The 22,018-nt window shown below is 40.8% G+C and overlaps 1 protein-coding gene across 7 annotated transcripts in view; it reads left to right on the top strand.

The window, feature by feature from the left end:
- Positions 1-20,055, top strand: part of FRMD6 (FERM domain containing 6) — a 259,825-nt gene extending 239,770 nt beyond the window's left edge. For all 7 annotated transcript variants that reach the window (XM_061157375.1, XM_061157378.1, XM_061157379.1 and 4 more), the window contains 7 exons: positions 1,659-1,724; positions 2,607-2,675; positions 5,318-5,492; positions 9,837-10,172; positions 10,904-11,035; positions 15,197-15,288; positions 17,058-20,055. In XM_061157375.1, coding sequence (XP_061013358.1) covers positions 1,659-1,724; positions 2,607-2,675; positions 5,318-5,492; positions 9,837-10,172; positions 10,904-11,035; positions 15,197-15,288; positions 17,058-17,342 — 1,155 coding nt within the window. In that variant the 3' untranslated portion in view covers positions 17,343-20,055. The remainder of the gene's footprint in view (positions 1-1,658; positions 1,725-2,606; positions 2,676-5,317; positions 5,493-9,836; positions 10,173-10,903; positions 11,036-15,196; positions 15,289-17,057) is intronic.
- Positions 20,056-22,018: the final 1,963 nt, after the last annotated feature.

Below are 22,018 nucleotides of genomic sequence, written 5' to 3'. Positions count from 1 at the left end.
AGTAGTAAATATAGGCTCTATCTTCTCTTTACTATGCCAGCTGAGGATACATTTTCTAAAAATACTTCTTTCCATGATTATGCAAAAACTGGCACTGAACATAATAAAGAGGTGTACATACTCATTTTTTTTATTGAGAAATCTCATACTGAAAATACTTTAGTAACTTAGCAATTTTATTTTCTATTTTGAACTTTACATCTTACAGCCACTTGTTACAGATGAGTGCTTAAAAGATGTGGCTAAGTACAGTATTTTTCCCTTATATTTGTTGTGGTATATATATATATATATATATATATTTCCGTTTATAGTTTAGCTGGTTGAATGTATATCATATTGGCAGGTGATAATTGAACTTCTTAGAAATAAGTGCTTTTTCCAAACTAACATAATGTAAAGCTTTATAGCTCTCAACTATCTTCATGAGAGAACATTAACTATACAGTTCAGTTTAGTTGCTCAGTCGTGTCCAACTCTGCGACCCCGTGGACTGCAACACTCCAGGCTTCCCTGTCCATCACCAACTCCTGGAGCTTACTCAAATTCATGTCCACTGAGTCGCTGATGCCATCCAACCATCTCACCCTCTGTCGTCCCCTTCTCCTCCTGCCTTCAATCTTTCCCAGCATTAGAGTCTTTTCCAGTGAGTCAGTTCTTTGCATCACGTGGCCAAAGTATTGGAGTTTCAGCTTCAGCATCAGTCCTTCCAATGAATATTCAGGACTGATTTCCTTTAAGATGGACTGGTTGGGTCTCCTTGCAGTCCAAGGGACTCTCAAGAGTCTTCTCCAACACCACAGTTCTAAAGCATCAATTCTTCGGTACTCAGCTTTCTTTATAGTCCAACTCTCACATCCATACATGACTACTGGAAAAACCATAGCTTTGACTAGATGGACTTTTGTTGGCAAAGTACTGTCTCTGCTTTTTTGTATGCTCTCTAAGTAAGGAAGCCCATTAACTCTTCAGGCTTGCCTCTAACTTTTGTTTCAGAGTTGGGAGATTTAACCAGTTTTAAATATACAAAATCTACTGCACCTCAGAATATAACTATGACATTATATTCAAGATTCTAACATCTGAGAAAAGACGTTAGATAGAAGGTTGAAAGGAGCTTCTCAGGCAGTGCTAATGGTAAAGAACCCACCTGCCAATGTAGGAGATGTAAGAGACACTGGTTGGATCCCTGGGTAGGGAAAATCCCCTGGAGAAGGGCATGGCAACCCACTATGGTGTTCTTGCCTGGAGAATCCCGGGCTACAGCCCATAGGGTCACAAAGAGTCAGATACTACTGAAGTGACTTAGTGTAGCATAAAAGGTTTAAAAAAAAAATTGATGTAAAAGCAGCAAATAGTCTTACCAAAGTTCTCAGTAACACACGAATTTAGAATATTGTCAGATATGAAAGCGTTTGTAATATAGTAAAAACATTAAAATTCTGAAATCTCAAAGATTTAAAAAGTAGAAAATACCATTATCGATTTAATATGTACCCATGATTTTCTTGTATCTTAGAGGAAAAAAGGAATGCAGAAAGGCAAAGCTATTTCAAGTAAAAAGCTTTCTAATTCTGAAATGTATCTTTCATTCTTTGGTGCTGAATTGTTTCTTACAGAAGAAAGATATACTTTTTCACATAATTTTATTCCTACAGGATAAAAGGGAAATTGAAGCTTCTCTGACCCTTGGATTGACCATGCGGGGAATACAGATTTTTCAGGTTAGTTAATGGGGAATAGGTGTCAAATGGTGTCCACTGTGTCTTGACTCTGACAGTGTGCCTGCCTGGTCCTATGCTGTGCTCACTGGTCCTATTTCCAGCCATTGATTGGTTACTACTTCTTATTTGTCCAGCACACATGTGGATAATGTGAGATAGACAAAGTGAAACAGTCTGATCCTTGACATCAGTAAGTCCTCTAGAACAGAAAACAACAAACCAAAGATGGACCCACATTTATCACTCATAGATCATCAATATCCAGACATTTTTCTTTGTGTGTCATTAATTTTTAGCATTTTTTTTTTATCATCTGGTGCATCTGTAACTATGGAAAGAAAAATGACTTTGTGATAAAGTATCTGACCCAGACGTTTTAATTTCCGTTACAATTTTCTGATAAAACTCATCTGTTGAGTAAGTAGTTCCTGTCATCCTTCTGCAGGTGGGATGGAGTTATCATCCTGCCATCAACAGGGGAAAGCGGAGGTCAGTGAGACCTGGGAGAACATAAGGATGCCTTGTCTTTGGTATAGGCAAAATATTCAGTTATGGAAGTCTGAGTGCCTTATCTCATCTCTTGAATGCCTGAGTCTTCTGGACTTTTTATTTAAATTTAGAGATGGGCCAGAAGGGAAAAGATTACCTTGAAAGGCAACGTAGTCACTGAGGAACCCAAAGTGGCAGAATTGTATCATTTATCTTTTAATTACTGTCTGCATGTCTCTAAAGAGAGTTGGGGACCTCTTTCAGATTTTAATTACTGTATTTTAGTTTTCTGGGAAAGAAGTTAGAGCTATTTTAGGGTATCTGTCAGTTTCCTCGGTAACTCTATGTACATAACTTATATGAGTTATAAGTAACTCATCATTCTTTCTACAGAATTTAGACGAAGAGAAACAATTACTTTATGATTTCCCTTGGACCAATGTTGGAAAGTTGGTGTTTGTGGTAAGTTTAAAATAACTGACTAAAATACTCATCTGTTTGTTTTTGTGGACTTTCGTTTTTTAAACAAAATATTGTTTCAGGCACAAAACTTGATGTTTTCTCAGAATTGAAGATGAAAATAGTTAGCTTTCTTAGATTCTTACGAATATGCTGTAATTATAATCCTTGCCACTTTTCAGTAGTGAACCTAAAATCACAGAGTCTTACAGCAAAAGAAATCACCAATTTTAATTTGTGTGTCTGGTCCCCACCACTCTACCCTAGTTGCAGAAAAAATGTGATGGGAAAAGTCCAACATAAATTCATTAAACAATTATTTTCAATATGTACAGCAGAGGGATTAGAAAACAGAAAGCTGTAATCAGAGGGTAAATTATTCTTAGCTTGGGGGTTGGCCCGTTCTTTTGGAAGTTAACTTCTCTTGAATAGAGAATAAAGAGTGATATAAAAAGATGTTTCTATTAATATCTGTCTGTTGAAAATCATCATTATAAGGAAAGGGCTACAACTTTTAACAGGAAAAGTACTTTTGTTTTTAGATTATTGAGAACAATACACTTTCTTTTGTCAGAGCAAATTCTTGTTTTTTCCCAGCTGTTTCACTCTTTTGCCAGCTGTGTCCATTTTGGGGGAAAGTTCAAAGAATTACAGTTAATTATATGTCTTTCTAGTGGTCATTAAAATTCATAACTTCCCTTTGTTCCTAAATTACTGGAAGAAATATACAAAGAGAGGAGGAAGATAAGGATTAAGACACATGCTTCTTTCCAGCAGGAAGATGGCTTATATAAATAAAGAGCTCTATTGCCAAATCGCATTTGGGCACTGATCCCACACTGCCCTGTGAGTTAAAAGACCTGTTTCTGACTTTAATTCCTTGGGCACAGTTCAATCTGATTTCACTTTACTCATACCTTAAATGGAGCCTGCCTCCTCCTCACTGGCTCTTTCTCTTTCAAGCTTTTTGTGAAAGGAGTGGAGCTACTTGTAAATGAGAACATTTATTAACCCACTTTCCCCCTTCATGTCTCCAATTAAGTAGTAACAAAATACATTTATAGAAATTGAATTTTTAAGGGTCCTGCACCAAGTGGTTCCTGAATCTAGTTGTGCATCACCTTCATGTGAGGAGCTTGTTTAGGTTTCTGGGCCTCACCCTAGAGATTTTTGATTCAGCAGGTCTGGGACAGAGACTAGGAATCTGTTTTGGCAAACGTCCCAGATGATTCTTCTTGCAGCCAGCCCAGCCCTGCCTCGTTGTATGACTCTGGGCATGTCACTTAACATTTCTGTGACTTGGTTTCTTCCTTACAAAATGGGGATAATGGACCACCCCCTTGGGCTTCCGTCGTGGCTTAGATGGTAAAGAATCTGCCCACAGTGCAGGAGACCTGGGTGCTATCCCTGGGTCAGGAAGATCCCCTGGAGAAGGGAATGACTACCCACTTCACTGTTCTTGTCTGGAGAATTCCGTGGACAGAGGAGCCTGGTGGGCTACAGTCAGTAGGGCTGCAAAGAGATGGACATGACTGAGTGACGAACACTTTCACTGGCCGTAGACTTGTGAGGACTGAGTAAGTTAATACATGTTTAGTGCTCATGAAGTGTAAGTTATAAGCATTCTATCATAGTGTTGAGATCCAGTGGTGGTTCCTTTTAAAATGGAAAGTCAAGAGGTAAGAAATTCCATCCATGTCTGAATTGCTTTGTGCTGACTTTCAATGTGTAGTTAGAATACACCTCCCTCTTCGCTTTACCTGTCGTCTCCAGCTGAGAATCGCTGTGTCTGGAAGACTCCTTTCTGTAGTCCTGCTATCCTATTCATTATCAAAAAAGTTTAAGGAATTCATAATATTCTGTAACTGGAAAGAACTTTGCCTCACCCTCTCCCTGAACTTAGAACTTCAGGGTAATGTTCCCAAACCTGGTGAATGAGACTCCTCCACTGACAGGGAGACACTTATGCACCACTTGCATATCTTATTTCTCCTTCCTGTCTCATCCTTCCAACTGTCCATCTGGCTTCCAATTCCCTCTTTTATCTGACTAAAGAGTTTTTCATTTTTTCTAACCCCCAAATAGGTATCTTGTATTGTTTATTATAGTAACTCCTTGTTTATTTCCACCCCATAATTTATCATAAGCTGTAGTTATTTTATGTGTTTGTTTACCATCTCTCCCACCAGAATGTAGCAACAGGAGGGTAGGGACTTGGTCATGTGCACTGCTGTTTTCTCAGGAACTAGAAAAGTGTTTGACACCTTGTAAGCATTCAACAAATATTTGAATGCATTACTCTTCTAGAGCTTGTGGTCTTGTTTACTGAGTTAGGGTGTTGGGATTACATTTGAGAATGCTTTCATGATGGGCCCTTCTCCTCTCCATTACGTAAATAGCCTGGCCAGCCAGAGAAACCACAGATGGAACCAGAAGACCTTGGCTTGGCACTTCCCTGAATTTTTGGTAATCCTCTATCCTGTGACGTTTTTGAAAGGGAAGACAGTAATGTACTCCTCAGAGAACTTTGGATGGAGCCTTAAGCATCTATTTCTGAGTCTGTAGTTTTCCTTACTTACCAGGAAAGAAAGTGGACCTTGACACATCAGAGACTTGTCCTCCTGACTTGTTCTTTCCCTCCACAGGGTAAGAAGTTTGAGATTCTCCCAGATGGCTTGCCTTCTGCCAGGAAGCTCATCTACTACACAGGGTGCCCCATGCGCTCCAGACATCTTCTGCAGCTCCTGAGCAACAGCCATCGCCTCTACATGAACCTGCAGCCCGTTCTGCGCCACATCCGGAAGCTGGAGGAAAACGAAGGTATCACAAGATCTTGGGCGGGAAGCAGGTGGTACTTTCGCCACCCATGGCCTCTTACTCTATAGCTGCTAAGAACTGGGGCTTTAGTCTCCTGAAGAGTGGGACCTGGGGACCCCCAGCCTCTCCAGGTTCCCAGTAGCATTGCTTTTTCCATCTCGGCAGTCCTGGAAGGCCCACCCACAGCCTGATCAGCATATCTGAGATTATCCCTGCTATTTAACTGTCCTAGCTAACAGTCTCTTTAAAGTTTCCCTGCACTCAACTTGAAAGTCCGGAAAGCCACTGCGTGGAAGCACAGGCTAAGGTTTATCTGCTTACCAGCCTTTATCTGCATCTCAGAGCCTTGTTTATACACTGGTCCACCTAGGGGCTGTTATCTACAGGCTCTCTGAAATTCCTCCCAGTGTGATTATTTCTTATGTTAGAGTGGCAGTAAAGGTGGATATCTCCAGCCTCTTGTTGACAACTGGGAAGCCCCTTGTCTGGCTCAGCAAGACCAACAAAGACCAACAACGGAGAGAAAAGTTTACAATTGAGGATCTTGTCAGCCTGTCCTGTCGGGGAGCGGGGGCGGTTTGCTGAGATGCAGAATAGAGCAGTGCATTTGGGGCTTCAGAGTTCTGAGCCCTGAGAAGGGCAGGTCTGGTGAGGAGAGGAGGACAGGGTGGAGGCTTCTAACAGCAGACTTCAACTTCACAGTGTTAGCCTGGTGGTCAGCACTTTATCCCCTGTGGTTACACGGTACAGCACACTCCAGTTTTACACCCAAAAATGCTACTTTGCATGTTTGGTCTTTCAATGTCTTCAATTTTTTTTTGCAAACTCATGTTATAGTAATTGTTGGTAATTTGATTGGATTGGATTTGAGGTATTTGCATGAAGTAGGATTCAGATTCATATTAACTTAGGTCCATGTCAGAAGCACATTTTGACTTCTCAGACCTCACTTTTCCTATAGAAACAAGACAAGTAGCTGTCCTCTCTTAACAAACAAAAATCCTTATAGAGGTTTAAACACAACCTGATGGATGTTTCTCAAAAGCTGCCTCTCAATTTAAATGAGGCCCAGTTTGGAGATGCCATTGTAATTTAAGTAGCAATTAGAACATGAATCATTTTCCACTGTCTGCCACCAAACTGCATTTGTCTTTGGAGAGAGTTAGTCTCACTGTCTCGTATATTGGCTTCCCCTGCTGCCAGACTGCCAGTTCTTCCCCGTGATGACTCATCAGTATAACAAATGCGTGTATCTGTCTGACGCTGACATGAAGATTAGGAATTTAAATGGGCAGAAGCACCAGGAAAGCTTGTGGGAATAGGTGACTTAGGTGCAGAGCCCATCATTTGCCAAGTTGACTTCACTCCTGAATGGCCAGCTCGCAACTCTGGGAAATTCATTTATTCCAGCAGCTCTCTGCCCACAACATTTTAGTAAATTCTTGTTTAGGTGACTGTAATGTGAGCCCCTTGGACCCTGAAAGAATTAATAAACCTCCCCTATAGGTTCTAAAGAAAAATTACAAAGAATGTTGAGTTCTTAAGAGGGGAGGGCTTTGTCTGTTATCAAGTGTAGTACCAAGTGCATGTGAGGGCTTATGTGAATGGGGCAGTGAGAATGACAATGATGCAGATTGGATCTTTGATGTGGGTATGTATAGATACATTTTGCAGATATGGCTTTTTTTTTTTTCTTCCACATCTTTACTTTCTTCTGCTTAGAAATCCCCCCAGATCTGAGGAAAACCTAAAACTAAGTTCCTTTGGATTAACTTTGGCCTGAATTCAGTTATTTCACCCACACTTAAGGACTGCAACATTTTAAACAAACAAACAAAAAAAGCTATTAACATTAGCCAAAATCACAGCATGAAAAGAATCTTTATTTTTCTTAATTAGATTTCATCTAGTGTCACCTTGTCTGAAACACTATTTTTGCATTTTATAGTAAAAATGATCACAAGAATCCTATTGTTTTAAAAGAGATGGATAAAAAATGCTTTCTGTCATTAAAATCTTTTTTCAACTCAGTTTTACTCAATAGCTAGGGCTTATTCTTAGGTTTTATGTCAAGAGGGTGCATTGATTTGCATTATGGTCCAAAATAACACAAAAATTTTGGTTCTGTGGGCTTTTACAACAGATGATTTGCATTGTTGACACCAGTGATTACTAGGGGGTGAGCGGTTGCATTTTGTATTTCTTAGAATAAATTTCAAAATTATTTCAACATTTCCCTCATTTTGTAACTGATTGGTGTGAAACTTCTTAAATGTTTGCAGAAGGTCTAAGAGATCAAAAGCATGATGACGGGCGTAGAAGCCAGCACGTGGAACACCAAGGCTGTGCTGACATGTTGACAGGAAGTAATTCAGGCTAGGCTCTTCTTAGATAGAAGACAAGTTGGCAAAGTACTTGTTTTCTAGTGACTATGTGTGTGAGTATAGAATAACTAGTTGACTCCTAACCTGTCAGAAATTTGGGAGTAAAAGGGCTATTTTTAAAGATATAGAAAAGTTTTTTTTAATTATTAGAGCCACTGTTACCAATTTTCTTAGAGCTTAAGACCTTTTTTTTTTTTTTTTTTTTTAACTTTTTACCCTTCCAAGGGCCATGTGCCTATTGTGTTGAAACTACAACTAGAAAGCATATGGGAATTTTGCAAACCCCTTTTAGCTCTTCGTCTCACCTCCTGCTGCCTTAGAAAATAGGACTCATTAGAACCCAGCCTAGCCCTAAAAAGATGGGCTGTAGATGGATGTACTTTTGTAGCAGTGATGTGTGGTTAGGCCCTGATGTCTGGTTCCATTCTGCCTCACTGTGAGTATGGCTACACACACCTCTTTGCTTCAGCTTGAGTCCTTAGAAGTAACATGAATAGGCTAGAGCCCAGAAATGTACACACCATCATCTCCAAGCATTATTGCCATTTTGCATCCTGGAGTGCATATCTTCTCTTTCTGCTGATGTTCCTTTCTTCTCTGGGGAAGCCTGTGGTGATTATACTTCAGGCTGGATTCAGACATCAAGAGTACAAGTATTTTTAACCAAGAAACAAGACAAATCCATTAGCAGACCCTTGAGAACCCAAATAGTCTAGTTTAGTTAGCAGTTTCTGAAATAGTATCAATTCAGCATTCGCCAGGTGCACTCTTCCTTTTTAACATTGTTCTGATGTGATATTTCTCATCAGTATTAAAAATACAAGGCTTTTTCTTTGTTTTAAATTTCTGACCTCAAGCACAAAAATAGTATGTTTGTGTCAGTTGTATACCTGTAGCCCAGTTGTAAATTTGTGCCTCTATGTAATGGTTAGTTTAGCATTTGATAAAAGGAACTTTCCAGTATTGTGTCTTTGTCTGCATAATGATCTGCACCAACTTGTTAAATAACAGTTTTATCAGTCAGAGGCTATGTGGGTATAAATCATCAAACCAGAGTGATTACTATGTTTTCTTAATAGATCGTGAAGTCTCATTAGTTCAGCCTAAATGGAGAAAAGCAATCTTAATCCGTGAAAATCTCAGTTCTGGAATTTTTTGAAAGAAATTCTCAGAAAAATAGTTTTATCTTAAATTGTCTTCAACAGAGCTAAGCTAACAATGGACCAAACTGAACAGATGAACAAATTAAATGAAAGGCAGTTAGCATACGTGTACTTATGAAACCATTTCTATAGCAGAGTTTCTCAAATTATCTGTGGGGAAGGACCAAATTTTTAAAAACTTCTAATCCGGGGGGCCCTCTGGGTTCCCACCCAGGCCTCCCCCACGGGTCAGGCTCCAGGCGGCCTCTCCGTGAGCAAACCTTCTCACTTGCTCGGTTTGACCACTGTAAGTGCCTGCACTCTGTATCCTATTAATAAACTAAAATAAAGGGGAAAAAAAAAAAACTTCTAATCCACCGTGCACTGATACTTTTGCAAAGTTCAAAGTCTCATTAGTGGATATCCTGGCAATATCAGATCACTCTGATCTGAAAGTTTCTAAATGCTTAATTCCTAAACTTATTCCACTGTGGACAAATAACAGTTTTCAGACAAGAAGTGGTCTTAGCATCCACATTGAGTAGCATTCTTCTGCAGTGTTTGAAACTTTAAAACTCTTCGAGTAGTCAAATACCTGCCTCAGATCTAATGTACTGGGTTTTATTCATTTTATTCATTTATTCATTCATTCATAGGAACTTCTTACATAGAGTTCCTATCAGAATTATCAGCGCTTTCCAGTTACTCACTTCTGAATGTGAAATTGTACTTGTTCATGGCCTGATGACTGCCGTGGGCTAACCAACCATTCCTCCTGCCTTGGTTGACTGTAATGACAAGCTGTGTCCCTCACCACACAGAGAAGAAGCAGTACCGGGAGTCTTACATCAGCGACAACCTGGACCTCGACATGGACCAGCTGGAGAAGCGGTCGCGGGCCAGTGGGAGCAGCGCCGGCAGCATGAAGCACAAGCGCCTGTCCCGTCACTCGACCGCCAGCCACAGCAGCTCCCACACCTCGGGCATCGAGGCCGACACCAAGGCCCGGGATGCGGGCCCCGAGGACGCCTACCCCGGCAGTGCCATCCACCGCAAGCTGAAAACCTGCAGCTCCATGACCAGCCACGGCAGCTCCCACACCTCCGGGGTAGAGAGTGGCGGCAAGGACCGGCTGGAGGAGGATTCGCAGGACGACGGTAACCTGCCCCCCAGGCTCTCCAAGCTAACGGTGCTGACCCATCGTCAGGGCCCCTCTGCTTTTCTCTCCCAGTGCTTTCCCCAGTATTGGTTCCATAGGCTTGATGTCGTCATAGAGAAGAGGGCAACACAGCATTGGGTGCTTCACCCTGGGTTAAGGAGATAAGATGAGATCTATAGCCTGTATCAGCGTTCAGGTGCATCTTTTTTTATTGTTTTTCTGTTTCAAATAATTGCTATAGCATTCAGGTTTGGGGAAAAGATATACTTACTTCATTGAGGAAAACTGGAAAACATATGTGTGCTTACTATAGAATTCATATGCATCTCAAATCTCGTTGTTAAATGCTCCAGGAGATGGCACATGTGGGAGACAGAGAGCTTCATGCACTATTCATTCTGTCTTTGTCAACAGTCTGCTTTGGCATGAGCCAAATGACCCATCAGCCTCATCTGGCCCTTTGTCATCACAGCATGCTAGTACAGTTTTTCTTAAAGAGAAAGAATAGTTGATAGTCAGGTCATGGCGTTAGCAGACGTGTAGATAATACAACAGTCCTGAGAAAAAGAGAAGCAGGATCTTGTCCAGAATTGTCACTGGAATTTCCTATTGTGGAGTCTCATTAGCAACTTTATTTTTACATGTAAATAATTGCATAACCTCCCTCAAGGTGTGGCTATGAATGGTGACCATTTCCTTTCTGTCACTAAATGTCTTTCCCTTCTTCAGAAATAGAGATGTTGGTTGATGACCCCAGAGACCTGGAGCCAATGAATGAAGAGTCCTTGGAAGTCAGCCCAGACATGTGCATCTACATCACAGAGGACATGCTCCTGTCACGGAAGCTGAACGGACACTCCGGTGAGCTCCCGCAGAAAGGACCTCTCCTTCCCCAGGGAGTGGTCCTGGACTGGGAAGCAGGCGCCCAGGAAAATAGAAGGGTGGGTTGGGGGCTCCACGTCAGTGTCATAGACGGTGGGATCGAGTGCCTTCTGCAGAGGAAAAGGAGAGGGAAGCTGGAGAAGCACTCAGCATTGGAATTAGCATCCTCTTCCTCAAGCTTTGGACAAAGCTGTGTAATTGGGTTTTATCTTTCTTTCTTTGCTTTTTTAAATGATAATCAGAGAGTTATGTGATGTATCTGTTAAGAGGCTTGGAAACCCTTCAAACTGGCCTCCTCCTTTCCATAGACAAGAAAACCTATGGATTAGAGAGGACAGATGCTATGTGGCTGAAAACAGCAGTCAGGCCTTCAGGTTTTCTTTGTTTTCCCCCGTACTCTATTGTATGGACTTCCCAGGTAGCACAGTTGATAAAGAATCTGCCTGCCAGTGCAGGAGACATAAGAGATGTGGGTCTGATCCATGGGTCAGGAAGATCCCCTGGAAGAGGAAATAGCAACCCACTCCATTATTCTTACCTGGAAAATCTCACGGACAGAGGAGCCTGGCGGGCTTCAGTCCAGGGGGGTCACAAAAGAGTTGGACACAACTGAGTGTGCGCGCGCACACACACACACACACACACTCTATATCATATAGGGTGTAGGAATCTGGAGAAAAAGTGTTAAAAAAGGTTGGCATAAAAAAACTCTTAAATTCTATATTTGATGGCATCTTTAAATGTATTCACTATAACCCTTTTATAGAGTTATATAATAATATATATATTTCTCTCAAATGAAAGTTGGCATCTTAAAAAAAAGCAGTTTTTTTTTAAAAAACCTCAGACTTGTAATTGCTTTTGTCACATGTCATGAATTAGTCTCTGTTCTTCAACGAAAATGCCTTTGGAGCCAACACTGTCGAAATGACTTCAGTGCTCGTGTCTTGCCGCTGAAAGCACTGCCTGAGTGAGAGATCCTCCTTCGGCTGCAGTGACCTGGCATTGCCCTGTCATGACCCACAACCTCTGATTGTGATCCTCTGCCATGCATCAGGGGCAGGGAATTAGTGATGAAAAGGTTAACAGACACAGCCTTTGTCATTCTGGCAGTTCTCTAAAGAGTAAGAGGAACCTTTGATGGCAGAATTCCACTTGCTAACCTAGCAGACCCATGGCCGTCAGAAGCTTAGCCAGAAACAGACCTGCCCATGATCGCTGAGAATCACTCTGAGCAACAAAGACCCAGGAGGCTGATTGCTGTAGCCATGCTCAGAGTTCTTGTACCAAACTTTGCCCCTTTTTGTCCATTTACTTTATTATGTTGAATTTTTTCCTTACAAATATGTTTTAATATATATATACCACATTATAGCTGTATAGAGAGCATGTCATCACTCACTGTGTGTGTGTGTTTGTGTAAAGAAAATTGTCTAAAGTGGGCCTCTGGGATGGGGAGATGAGGCAAGCAGACTTTTACTTTCTGTTTTTTTATTTCTGTTTGATTTTTATAGAATTAATTTTGTAATTTTAATTTTAAAATGTAAACAAGATGGCTTTTGAAAAGATTTATATATAAAAATTGTATTGAAATGTCAAATATAATAGCAAAAAGAAAAAAGAAACTAAAGTTTAACAATGAGTAAAGTTATGTTCTGTTCATGAAAGTGGAATATTATAAAGCCGTTCAATAATGAGATTTTCTTTCAGAGGATACTTAATAATATAAGAAACACAGGTAAGAAAAACAGTATAAATTGTTTAAATAGCATGATCTCAGATTATAAAAATGTTTATACATATATGATAAAAATATTAGTAGCCTTTTCGCTGGATGATGGGGTTATAGATGTTTTTATTTTCTTCCTTGCATCATCCTTGTTTGCCAAAATCTCTACAATCTGAGCCTTTAAACATTGTTTTAAAAACACAGAGCTAAGATTAAGTGGTGATGTAGTGTACTGCTCTATCCTTCATTCTTATGAAAGTTGGCAGGAGCTGGTTCAATGTTCTGATCATCAGGCTTGATGCTGAGTTTTCTAGTGCTGGTTCTGGGTTTCAGAGCAGATGATTTACAGGCAACTAAGGGCACATTTGGGCTCCCCTCGTGGCTCAGACAGTAAAGAATCCGCCTGTTTATGCAGGAGACCTGTGTTCAATCCCTGGGTTGGGAAGATCCCCTGGAGAAGAAAATGGCTACCTATTCCATTATTCTTGCCTGGAGAATTCCATGGACAGAGGAACCTAGCAGGCTATAGTGCATGGGGTCACAAAGAGTCAGACACGACTGAGCGACTAACACACACACACACGGGCACATTTACAAGGAAATCCAAAAGGAACCATACCAAGTGCCAACCAGTACCCTGGTCCACATCTTCTTCCTGTGAAGATTCACTCAAAAGTTTAATGCTGGGACTTCCTGGTGGTCCAGTGGTTAAGAACCCATTGATTGACATGAGTTATATCTCTGGTCTGGGAACTAGGAGCCCACGTGCCACAGGGCAGCTAAGCCTGTGCACCCTAGAGCCTGTTCTGGGCAACAAGAGAAACTACTGCATTGAGAAGCCCACACACCACAACTTGACAATAGCCCCCTCTCAACACAATTAGAGAAACCCTGCACAAAATATCAAAGACCCAGCACAGCCATAAATAAGTTAAAAAAAAAATTTTTTAATTTAATGCTTTTTAAAAGATTATGACCTTTCTAGAGAAAGATCTTCTGCTCAGGCAGTTGGTACCAACCCCAAAAACATGAGTGTCATCTGAGAATAAACTGTCTACATATAAGCCGAGGAATGTACGTATATCATTTTTTAATTGAACTAATCATCAAACACTTAATACATGCCAGACACTGAATTATCATGAGACCCTTTTAAAGAGAGAGAATACAAAAAGTCATTTCTATGGATTACTAGCAGTGGCTGAATAAAAATCATCTTACTTACTCAAGGTTCTTTTTTTTAATTGGGTGGAAATGTACTTAAGCCATTTAGCCTTAAGGCTCTGGGACTTGACTGTCACTTGCTCCATCTGTTTGCAAGAAACATGAGTGGTTTTCACTTACATCACCAGTTCTTGTTGACAGTTTTACCTCCTTAAATATTTTTTTCTGGATGCTTTATTCCTATGCCACAGTCGCTTAGGGAAGTTTTAGCCCTGGATTTCTGTTTCTAAAATACCATCAGGCCCCCTGAGCCCTCAGTGACAAGGGGCTCTGGTGATCTCAGAGGTCCAGAGCTGACTTCTCACTGTAGCCTCCCATTTTTGGTGTCAGGCCAGTAAAACCTGATGCAGGAGGCCTGTGCCGTGGCCCTGTCTTCCCAGAGGAACCTCGGGAACGGAGTGTGTTCCACGTGCAGGCCCCGGACCTCGCTTTGAGGGCATTTGCTCTTCAGTTGGATGGGTGCTGTCCTCAACCCCACTTGTAAGAGGACGCTGGCCAGGACACACAGGTCCTTACTTGCCTGGACCCAGTTCCCATCCATTTACCCACCACTCATTTAAGCAGAACCAAGCCCAGAGGCTGCGCACTGTTCAGAGAGTTATATTCAAAGTCAGTGTTGTATGGAGAGTAGGGGAGCTTTAGTGATATAGTAAAGAAACCACTTTCACCTTCAGCCTTTGTTTTTGTTTCTAACTGCATCCTCAACAGCTTAATCAGCAGTTTTTGTTTTAGAGAATGCGGTTTTTAACCTCCATGCTATGCTTTAACCCCTCATGGATCTCACCACTCCCTGCAACACAAGGAGTGGTTGTGATCCATGCCTGTCGTCTGCCACCAAAGGGCCACAGGGAGATTCATCAGCACTGGCTAATATTTGCACTTTAGTTCTTGGTAGTAGGGTTGCTCAGCGGTAAGGAATCTGCGTACATTGCAGAAGACACAGAAGACCCAATTCAGTCCCTGGGCCGGGAAGATCCCCTGGAGAAGGGCACAGCAACCCACTCCAGTATTCTTGCCTGGAGAATCCCCATGGACAGAGGAGCCTGGCAGGCTACAGCCCATGGGGTCACAAAGAGACACAACGGAAGTGACTGAGCATAAGCACACAGTAGTTCATGTCAGATGCGTGGCAAGAAGGGTAAATAATCTGAGGTCTTCACTGGTTTTTCCTCTGTGTTTTACTTTAGGATTGATTGTGAAAGAAATCGGTTCTTCCACCTCCAGCTCCTCAGAGACGGTAGTCAAACTGCGTGGCCAGAGCACCGATTCTCTTCCACAGGTAGGGAGGAGATGGAAAACTTAAATCAGGAGCTGAAGTTATAGACAGTTTTAAATAGGGGCTTACATTTATAATTATGTAAGTGAGCAGAAATTTAAAGCCTTCAGGAAATGATTCCTAGTAGATACATACTTTCTAGTTTTAGTCTGAATTTATTTCCGTTTATTTGCTCGTTCCATTTCTCTTGGAGTGGGATTTTCATTTGGATGAACTGTGTACTTTGTTTCATACTTCATATGGGTGAGAAGCCTATGGTCTTTAGGTTTCAGGTTAACTCTGTGTGTGTGTGTATCAACAACTGGGAGAGTAATTTTCTTGTCAGGTATGTTGTGACAGAAGTGTTCCCACACAGTTAATTATTCCATTCAGTTTGAATTTTCAAACTGTGCTAAGCTAGAGTATTTGATAACCTGTAATCACTGGTTAGACGATTAAGCTATCAGAAGATACAGACAAATTAAAATACTCTGAAACTCACTGTTGCAGGATTTGGATGGAATCTACAACTGATACTCACCTCTGACTTCTGAGCACTCTCTTTCTCTCTCCTTGTATGCCGTCTGTCTTGGGTGCTCTGTGGATCTCTTGTTCCTTCATGATGATTAGGAGTACAAGGTCCAGGGTCACACTGCCTCAGTTTGCACCCCACCCCTGCCACTCAATGTTTGCTCTTACTGTACATGAACATTGGTGGGGCACAGCTAGGGATCCGATTCTACACCCATAAGATGGGGAGATGGGTGCCTGCCTTGATGCTTTGTGGCAATGACCTGATGAATTCTGTGTGAAAGTTTTGGTGGATCCTCAGAAGACACCATCAGTACGAGGATCATCACCTTTGGGGGACTCTCAGATATGGCAATTCCAAGTAAAATGTTGTTGGGCTCAGACTCCGTTCTCTTTTGCTGGTAGCAAAAGTGATATCCTATCCTTAACAAGGCTGGCCTTTGTGGTTTCAGCAGCAAAAATAGGTTAGAGCTGTAATGGCTCCTTTCCATAGGTAACCCATTAAGGATCTTCTATTCATGTAATTACTGGAACCATTTTTTAACCTGCTTATATTTTCAGCCGGTACCACCTCTTGGGATAATGAGTTTGGAAAGTCTGTAACCTGCTGTGTGCACCATTTGGCAGAGTACAGCCTCTTGCAGTGTTTAGGAGCAACCTCTTCATCCTGGGGCTGCCTCCCAACCTTTTCTACACCAAGAACACTTCATGTTATTTTTCTACCCAAGAATTCTAGCTTTTTAAAAAAATAGTGTTTTAAATTGTGTTTCTTGAGTAATAATTGGTTTGTTTTCCCATCTCGTATTAAAAGAATAACAGACCTCAGCACAAGAGTGTTGCTATGCTGAATTGCCATATCCTCATGGAAAAGCAAAGAAACAGTACCTTTACCACTGCAACCTGATTTTAGGAGAACTGCCTGGTTTCTGAGATGCTGGAGACAGTTGGATTCATGTTGCATTGACTTTTCTGAGCCTTGGGTTATTCTTCTAGGGAATGGGTGGGTAAGATCATTGAGTTCCTAGGGCCTAGCACATAATAATGGCTCAGGAAATGTTAGCTACTATAATTGGTGGTAGTAGCATTTTTTCCTCACAGGGTTTCAGGGCCCAGAAAGCACAGATTGGAAGCCACCCTCTAACAGCTAAGGATTCCTTAACATTTTCTGATTTAGCAGCTTTTCTCTGTGCAAGGTACAGAGTGCTGAACTTTCACATTGGTCTATACTCTTAAAGTCGTTTCAACCTTCCCTTGTCTTGTAGACTATATGTCGAAAACCAAAGACCTCCACCGATCGACATAGCTTGAGCCTCGATGACATCAGACTGTACCAGAAGGACTTCTTGCGCATTGCAGGACTGTGTCAGGACACTGCTCAGAGTTACACCTTTGGGTGTGGCCATGAACTGGATGAGGAAGGCCTCTACTGCAGCAGCTGCTTGGCTCAACAGTGTGTCAACATCCAAGATGCTTTTCCAGTCAAAAGAACCAGCAAATACTTCTCTCTGGATCTCACCCACGATGAAGTTCCAGAGTTTGTTGTTTAAAGGACCTCTGTGTGCAGCTGTCTGGACAGCCTGCTGCTTGCTAGAGGCTGTGAAAGCCATGGGTTCTTTCTTTACCTATTACTTGTGCCATATTTTCTTCACCCCAGACATATCTTTTTCTTTATAATAGTTGTGATGGAAATAAAAGCCGTGGGACAGTTGCACTTTAAGTATTACACAGGAGGAAAAGGACTACAGAGAATGTATAGCAAGACAAGTGCCCGGAAGTTCACTGATCCTTTGAAAGGAAATGTGCTTTACTGGTTACCAAACCTTCAGGATATCAGACTGCGGTGTGTGTATGCATTGTTTTGTTTTCCAGTTCAATTACGTGTAACATCACTTTTTTTTTTTTATCATGTGAAAGATGTTGTTGTGTTTCTTTGTTTGCTTGTATGTTTTTTTCCTACCACTCCCTCATGAAATGCTGGTGGTTTGAGGGAGGAGAGAGAGAAGAGGCTCTCATCTTTTTAAGAGAGAGACAGTTGCCCAGTCATAGCCATTGCCACCCCGCTGGGGCTGTCCCAAAGTGAACAGGAATGAAGCAGTCGAATCAAGTGGTTCCAGCACGCCAAAGATGCATCATCACAGAAGTGCAGCCCAAGGTCAACAAGATGTGAATCGAGCAATAACCAAAAGATGGTGCGGTGAGGCCTGTGACTGCTTCACGCTGGTGAAGTGCCACGTCCTTCTCCTGCTCTTCCAGAAAGCTCTAGGACTCAGCCGAGTCCCTTGTCCAAGTAACAGATTGGTTGTGTTCATGCCACAATTAATTTTGTGGAGTTTCCAAAACCAGTTTCTGTTAAAACTGTAGAAATGTTTTAGAATATGTTTATACTTGGTGGTTTGTTTTTTTGAATCAAGAATAAATTATGGTAATGTTGGTTTCTGCCTAACCAAAATATCCCAACTATACATATATGTGATACATATATAAATACATAAGATTGTGTGTTTATATGTGTCTGAAGCTTACCACCTTTTCATCTATGAAAGATAGACAGCTCCCATATCTGTCTTACATACATGGTCTTTCTTGTTGGGTGCAGAGGATGTTTGGTGTCACTGAATGAATGATGCCTACAGACAATCAGCTGATAGATACACAGTTAAGAATGACTATTTTCTCATGGGTCTTTTGCCATAGTTCTCAACCCTGGTTGCATCATGGAATTATCTGGGGAGCTTTGAAAAAACTAACAATGTCTGGGTACCACCTCAGATGAATTAAATCAGTGTCTTGTGGTGAGACCCAGGTGAAAATTGCCTTTTCTTTTGAAGTTTCCAGATGGAGCTAGTATGTAACAGGATTGAAAACCACCAATCCCGAGGATGTCTTTTTTATTAACTTTGACGTATATAGAAAGTGTTAGTGTTTGAGAAAAGGTCATCTTTAGGACAGTTCCTGCCACTGCTGTTAGGATATATAATAAAATCAAGTCAGGAGCGTGAACTTACTCACCTACAGATGTACGGTAACAGTGTTGCTTGCACTTCAGGAAAGTACTTTAGCACAATGTCTTTCTATGAGATGTTTTTAATGATTTCATATATTTACAACATTTGTTTACCATATTTTGATATACCATTTTTTCTATCTACCAAGTTTTATTAAAAAAAAACTATATTATTTTCTAAAGAAACAGTCATATTTTTATACGAAATTAAGTTTTCAGGTAACAAAGAAATAGTCTTAGGGTACAGCAGAACCTACAGTGTTCCCCATGGATGGGGGTCAGTATTATAAACACGTGGAGAATGAGAACAAGCTCTACCTGCATTGCCCCTCACATTTTTCCCCCGTGTGGATGTGAAAGGGCAGCGGGTACACACAAGTCTGGTCAACTTGGTTTAACTTGACACTTTAAAAGGAAAAAAATTCTATAGAGTGCTATAGTCAGGAAATTATTTTGCTTTTATCAAATGTTTGAAAGAACCAAAGTTTCAGATATCAGAATGTATTAAAGTATCTCAAACTTTGTATATAAAAGGATGAAAGTATGAAAGGATCATCTAATGACTGTTACTTGTAAGTCATTAAATAATCTACCATTTCTTATAGATGCTTAAGAGACAAATTCTGATGAAGTTTGACCCTAAAAAGCCCAGATCATAAATGTGGTGCATTTCCTTAGCTCTTAGTGTTTCTTGTTTAAACATCAAAAAAAAAATATTTAATTAAGTACATAATGCTTTATACTTTTATTTTCTCTCTACTTCAAACAGAATCAGGCCTTTAGGGTTTTGCCAGCATCGTTAGTGGTTTTGCACACCCTCTTTCTAATTGGATTTATGAATAGTCTTGTGGGTTTTCAAAAATGAGACATGCTAAGGACATTTTTGCTTTTTGATCCATTGCGGCAGAATTATATATATGTATATGAAAATCCATTTTGAATATCTACATTTTTGTATTTGGAAATTGTTTTAAAAAATAAAGGAAAAGTATAAACCTGATATTTATTCTGCATTTGTTAATATCCATTGCTAGTCAGTATACCAGTTTGGTATATATTGCCTCTACACGTCTGCATTTGTATTTGCAACAATGAACTTTATATCTGCATAAATTGTAAATAATCCTTTCTGTGAAAGGATCATCATGTTAAGATGATACCAAAAGTGTGTTTAAAAAAACTGCATTATTTTGTAATTATTCTTATAAGGATTTCATGGTAAGATTAGCAGTCAATAAAGTTACTTTTTATTTGTCTTTGAAGTGCCTTTTTAAAAATTATTATTAGAGTTCTCCATTATGCAAGAGTGACTGTTCTCTTTATGTTCTTCTTTCCTATAATAGCGCACGTTTAAGGACAACCTGATAGAATTCTGAGCAAAGTAGTCCTTGTGTTGATGCTAATAGCTGAAGCCAAGCCCTGCCGTGTGCCAGAGCCTGCTCCACGTGTGTCAGAAGCTCACGTGCTAACTGTTGAATCCTCATATTCCCGTAAGGCAGGTACTGTTATTCTTCTCAAGTTAGAGATGAAGGAAACACGGTTCCCAGGGGCTCACGGGTGTGGCAGTCAGCCACTGTTCAGTCCCAAAGTGTGGGGCGTGAAAGTCTCCACTTCTTTATTTTCATTTTTTTTAAATAACTACATTACCTTTTTCCCATTCAACTGTCATTATTGGAATGTTCTAGTTTCAGAAAAACGAGTGGTTGCATTTAAAAACATGCATTTACAGATCGAATATGAGGGTAGCATGGCATAAAACATAGCGCCCAGAGCTTAGAGTCAGTAGACAGGATTCTGTAAAGCCTGGCTCACCTCCTAAAGGAGAATCCAGAGTCTTGTCTTTGCTCCAGCTTTCTTAGCTACAAAACAGGAATAATTCAAAGGACTGTTGTGGATTAAATACAGTAATGGGTACAATACGCCCCTGATGACTAGGGTGGGAGAGAGTAGAGTTCTCAGATCTTCTAACAAACATTTAATTTCTGTAGAATTGAGTCATTTGATCATTTTGAAGCAAACAGTACAAAAACAAACTTTCCAGTGGGGTGTCATTCACGAGCTTTGCAGCATATCTGGTAAGTTGTAAGTTGGAGGCAAGGGGAGAAAATATATGGGCACTGTCTCTGTGTCTGATATTACACACATATCTAATCCTCACAACTATTCAAGGTGTTGTCACCCACATTGTGCAGCTGAGGAAATGGTTCAATTTGCCCAAGATCCTGTAGGTAGTAAGTGACAGAGCAAAGTTTTCAACCTAAATTTGTCTCCAAAACCTTTGCTTTTTTTTTTTTTTACTGCATACACCATGTTACCCACTTAAGAGAAAGCTCAGAATCTAATAGGAAGAACAAAATTACAATTTTGATAATGTGATAAATGGAATTTATTTGTTCACAAACTTTTTTTTTTTTTTTTTGAGCACCCACTGTCTGCCAAACATATATAAGGCTTAATCAGACATTGCTTGGCACAGACAGTGAAGACCTCGGAGATGGGAGTGGGAGGTGGGAAGAGCAGAGAAGATTTATTCAGAGGAGTCTTGAATGGAGACTTCTGGCAGAATGGGTGAGGTGCAAGCTGGCCTTAGAAGCTGGAGACAGCAGTGCTCATTCAGGGACCTGGGAGGAGCCCTTTAACTCGAGTAATGACCCCTCAGCCTACTTGTGAGAGGCTTTGAATGCCCAAATGAAGACACTTGAGTGTTTGCACAGCAGAGAGCCACTGGAGGGGGTTATAAGAAGAGAGACATGTCTGGGGTTTGAGAGAAATAATGGAAACAGTGCAGGTAGCAGTGAAGACTAGGGAGAAGATGAGGATTTGAATTAAGAATGTGGCAGCAGGCAGGAAAAAGAAAAGATTCAAAAGCTACATAGGAAGCAGAATAGCTGAATTTTCTCTCTGTGTGTCCCTCTCACACATACACAGAGTTGTCACCTCCAAAGCTAAAAACTGGAGAAACAGGCAATTTTGCCATACTTGGCAATAATCTTGAGAGGACTGTAGAGAGAATTACTGCTTTATATGATGAACTAAAATCTACTCTGCATGAATACTTTGAAAATTGACACAATGGCTTCAGTCAACTACTCTAGTCTCCAGCAGTGGTTCTCAGCCTTGATTGCACATTAGAATGACCTGGAGAACAATGCCTGGGGCCCAGACCAGAGCTGCTAATTTATTGGGTATGGGGTGGGCATGGTGCTGCTAAAAGTTCTG

This window comes from Dama dama, chromosome 12 (genome assembly GCF_033118175.1).
Source record: "Dama dama isolate Ldn47 chromosome 12, ASM3311817v1, whole genome shotgun sequence".
Taxonomy (NCBI): Eukaryota; Metazoa; Chordata; class Mammalia; order Artiodactyla; family Cervidae; genus Dama; species Dama dama.
Note: the sequence above shows the minus strand (reverse complement) of the source record. Positions and strands in the feature narration are given on the sequence as shown.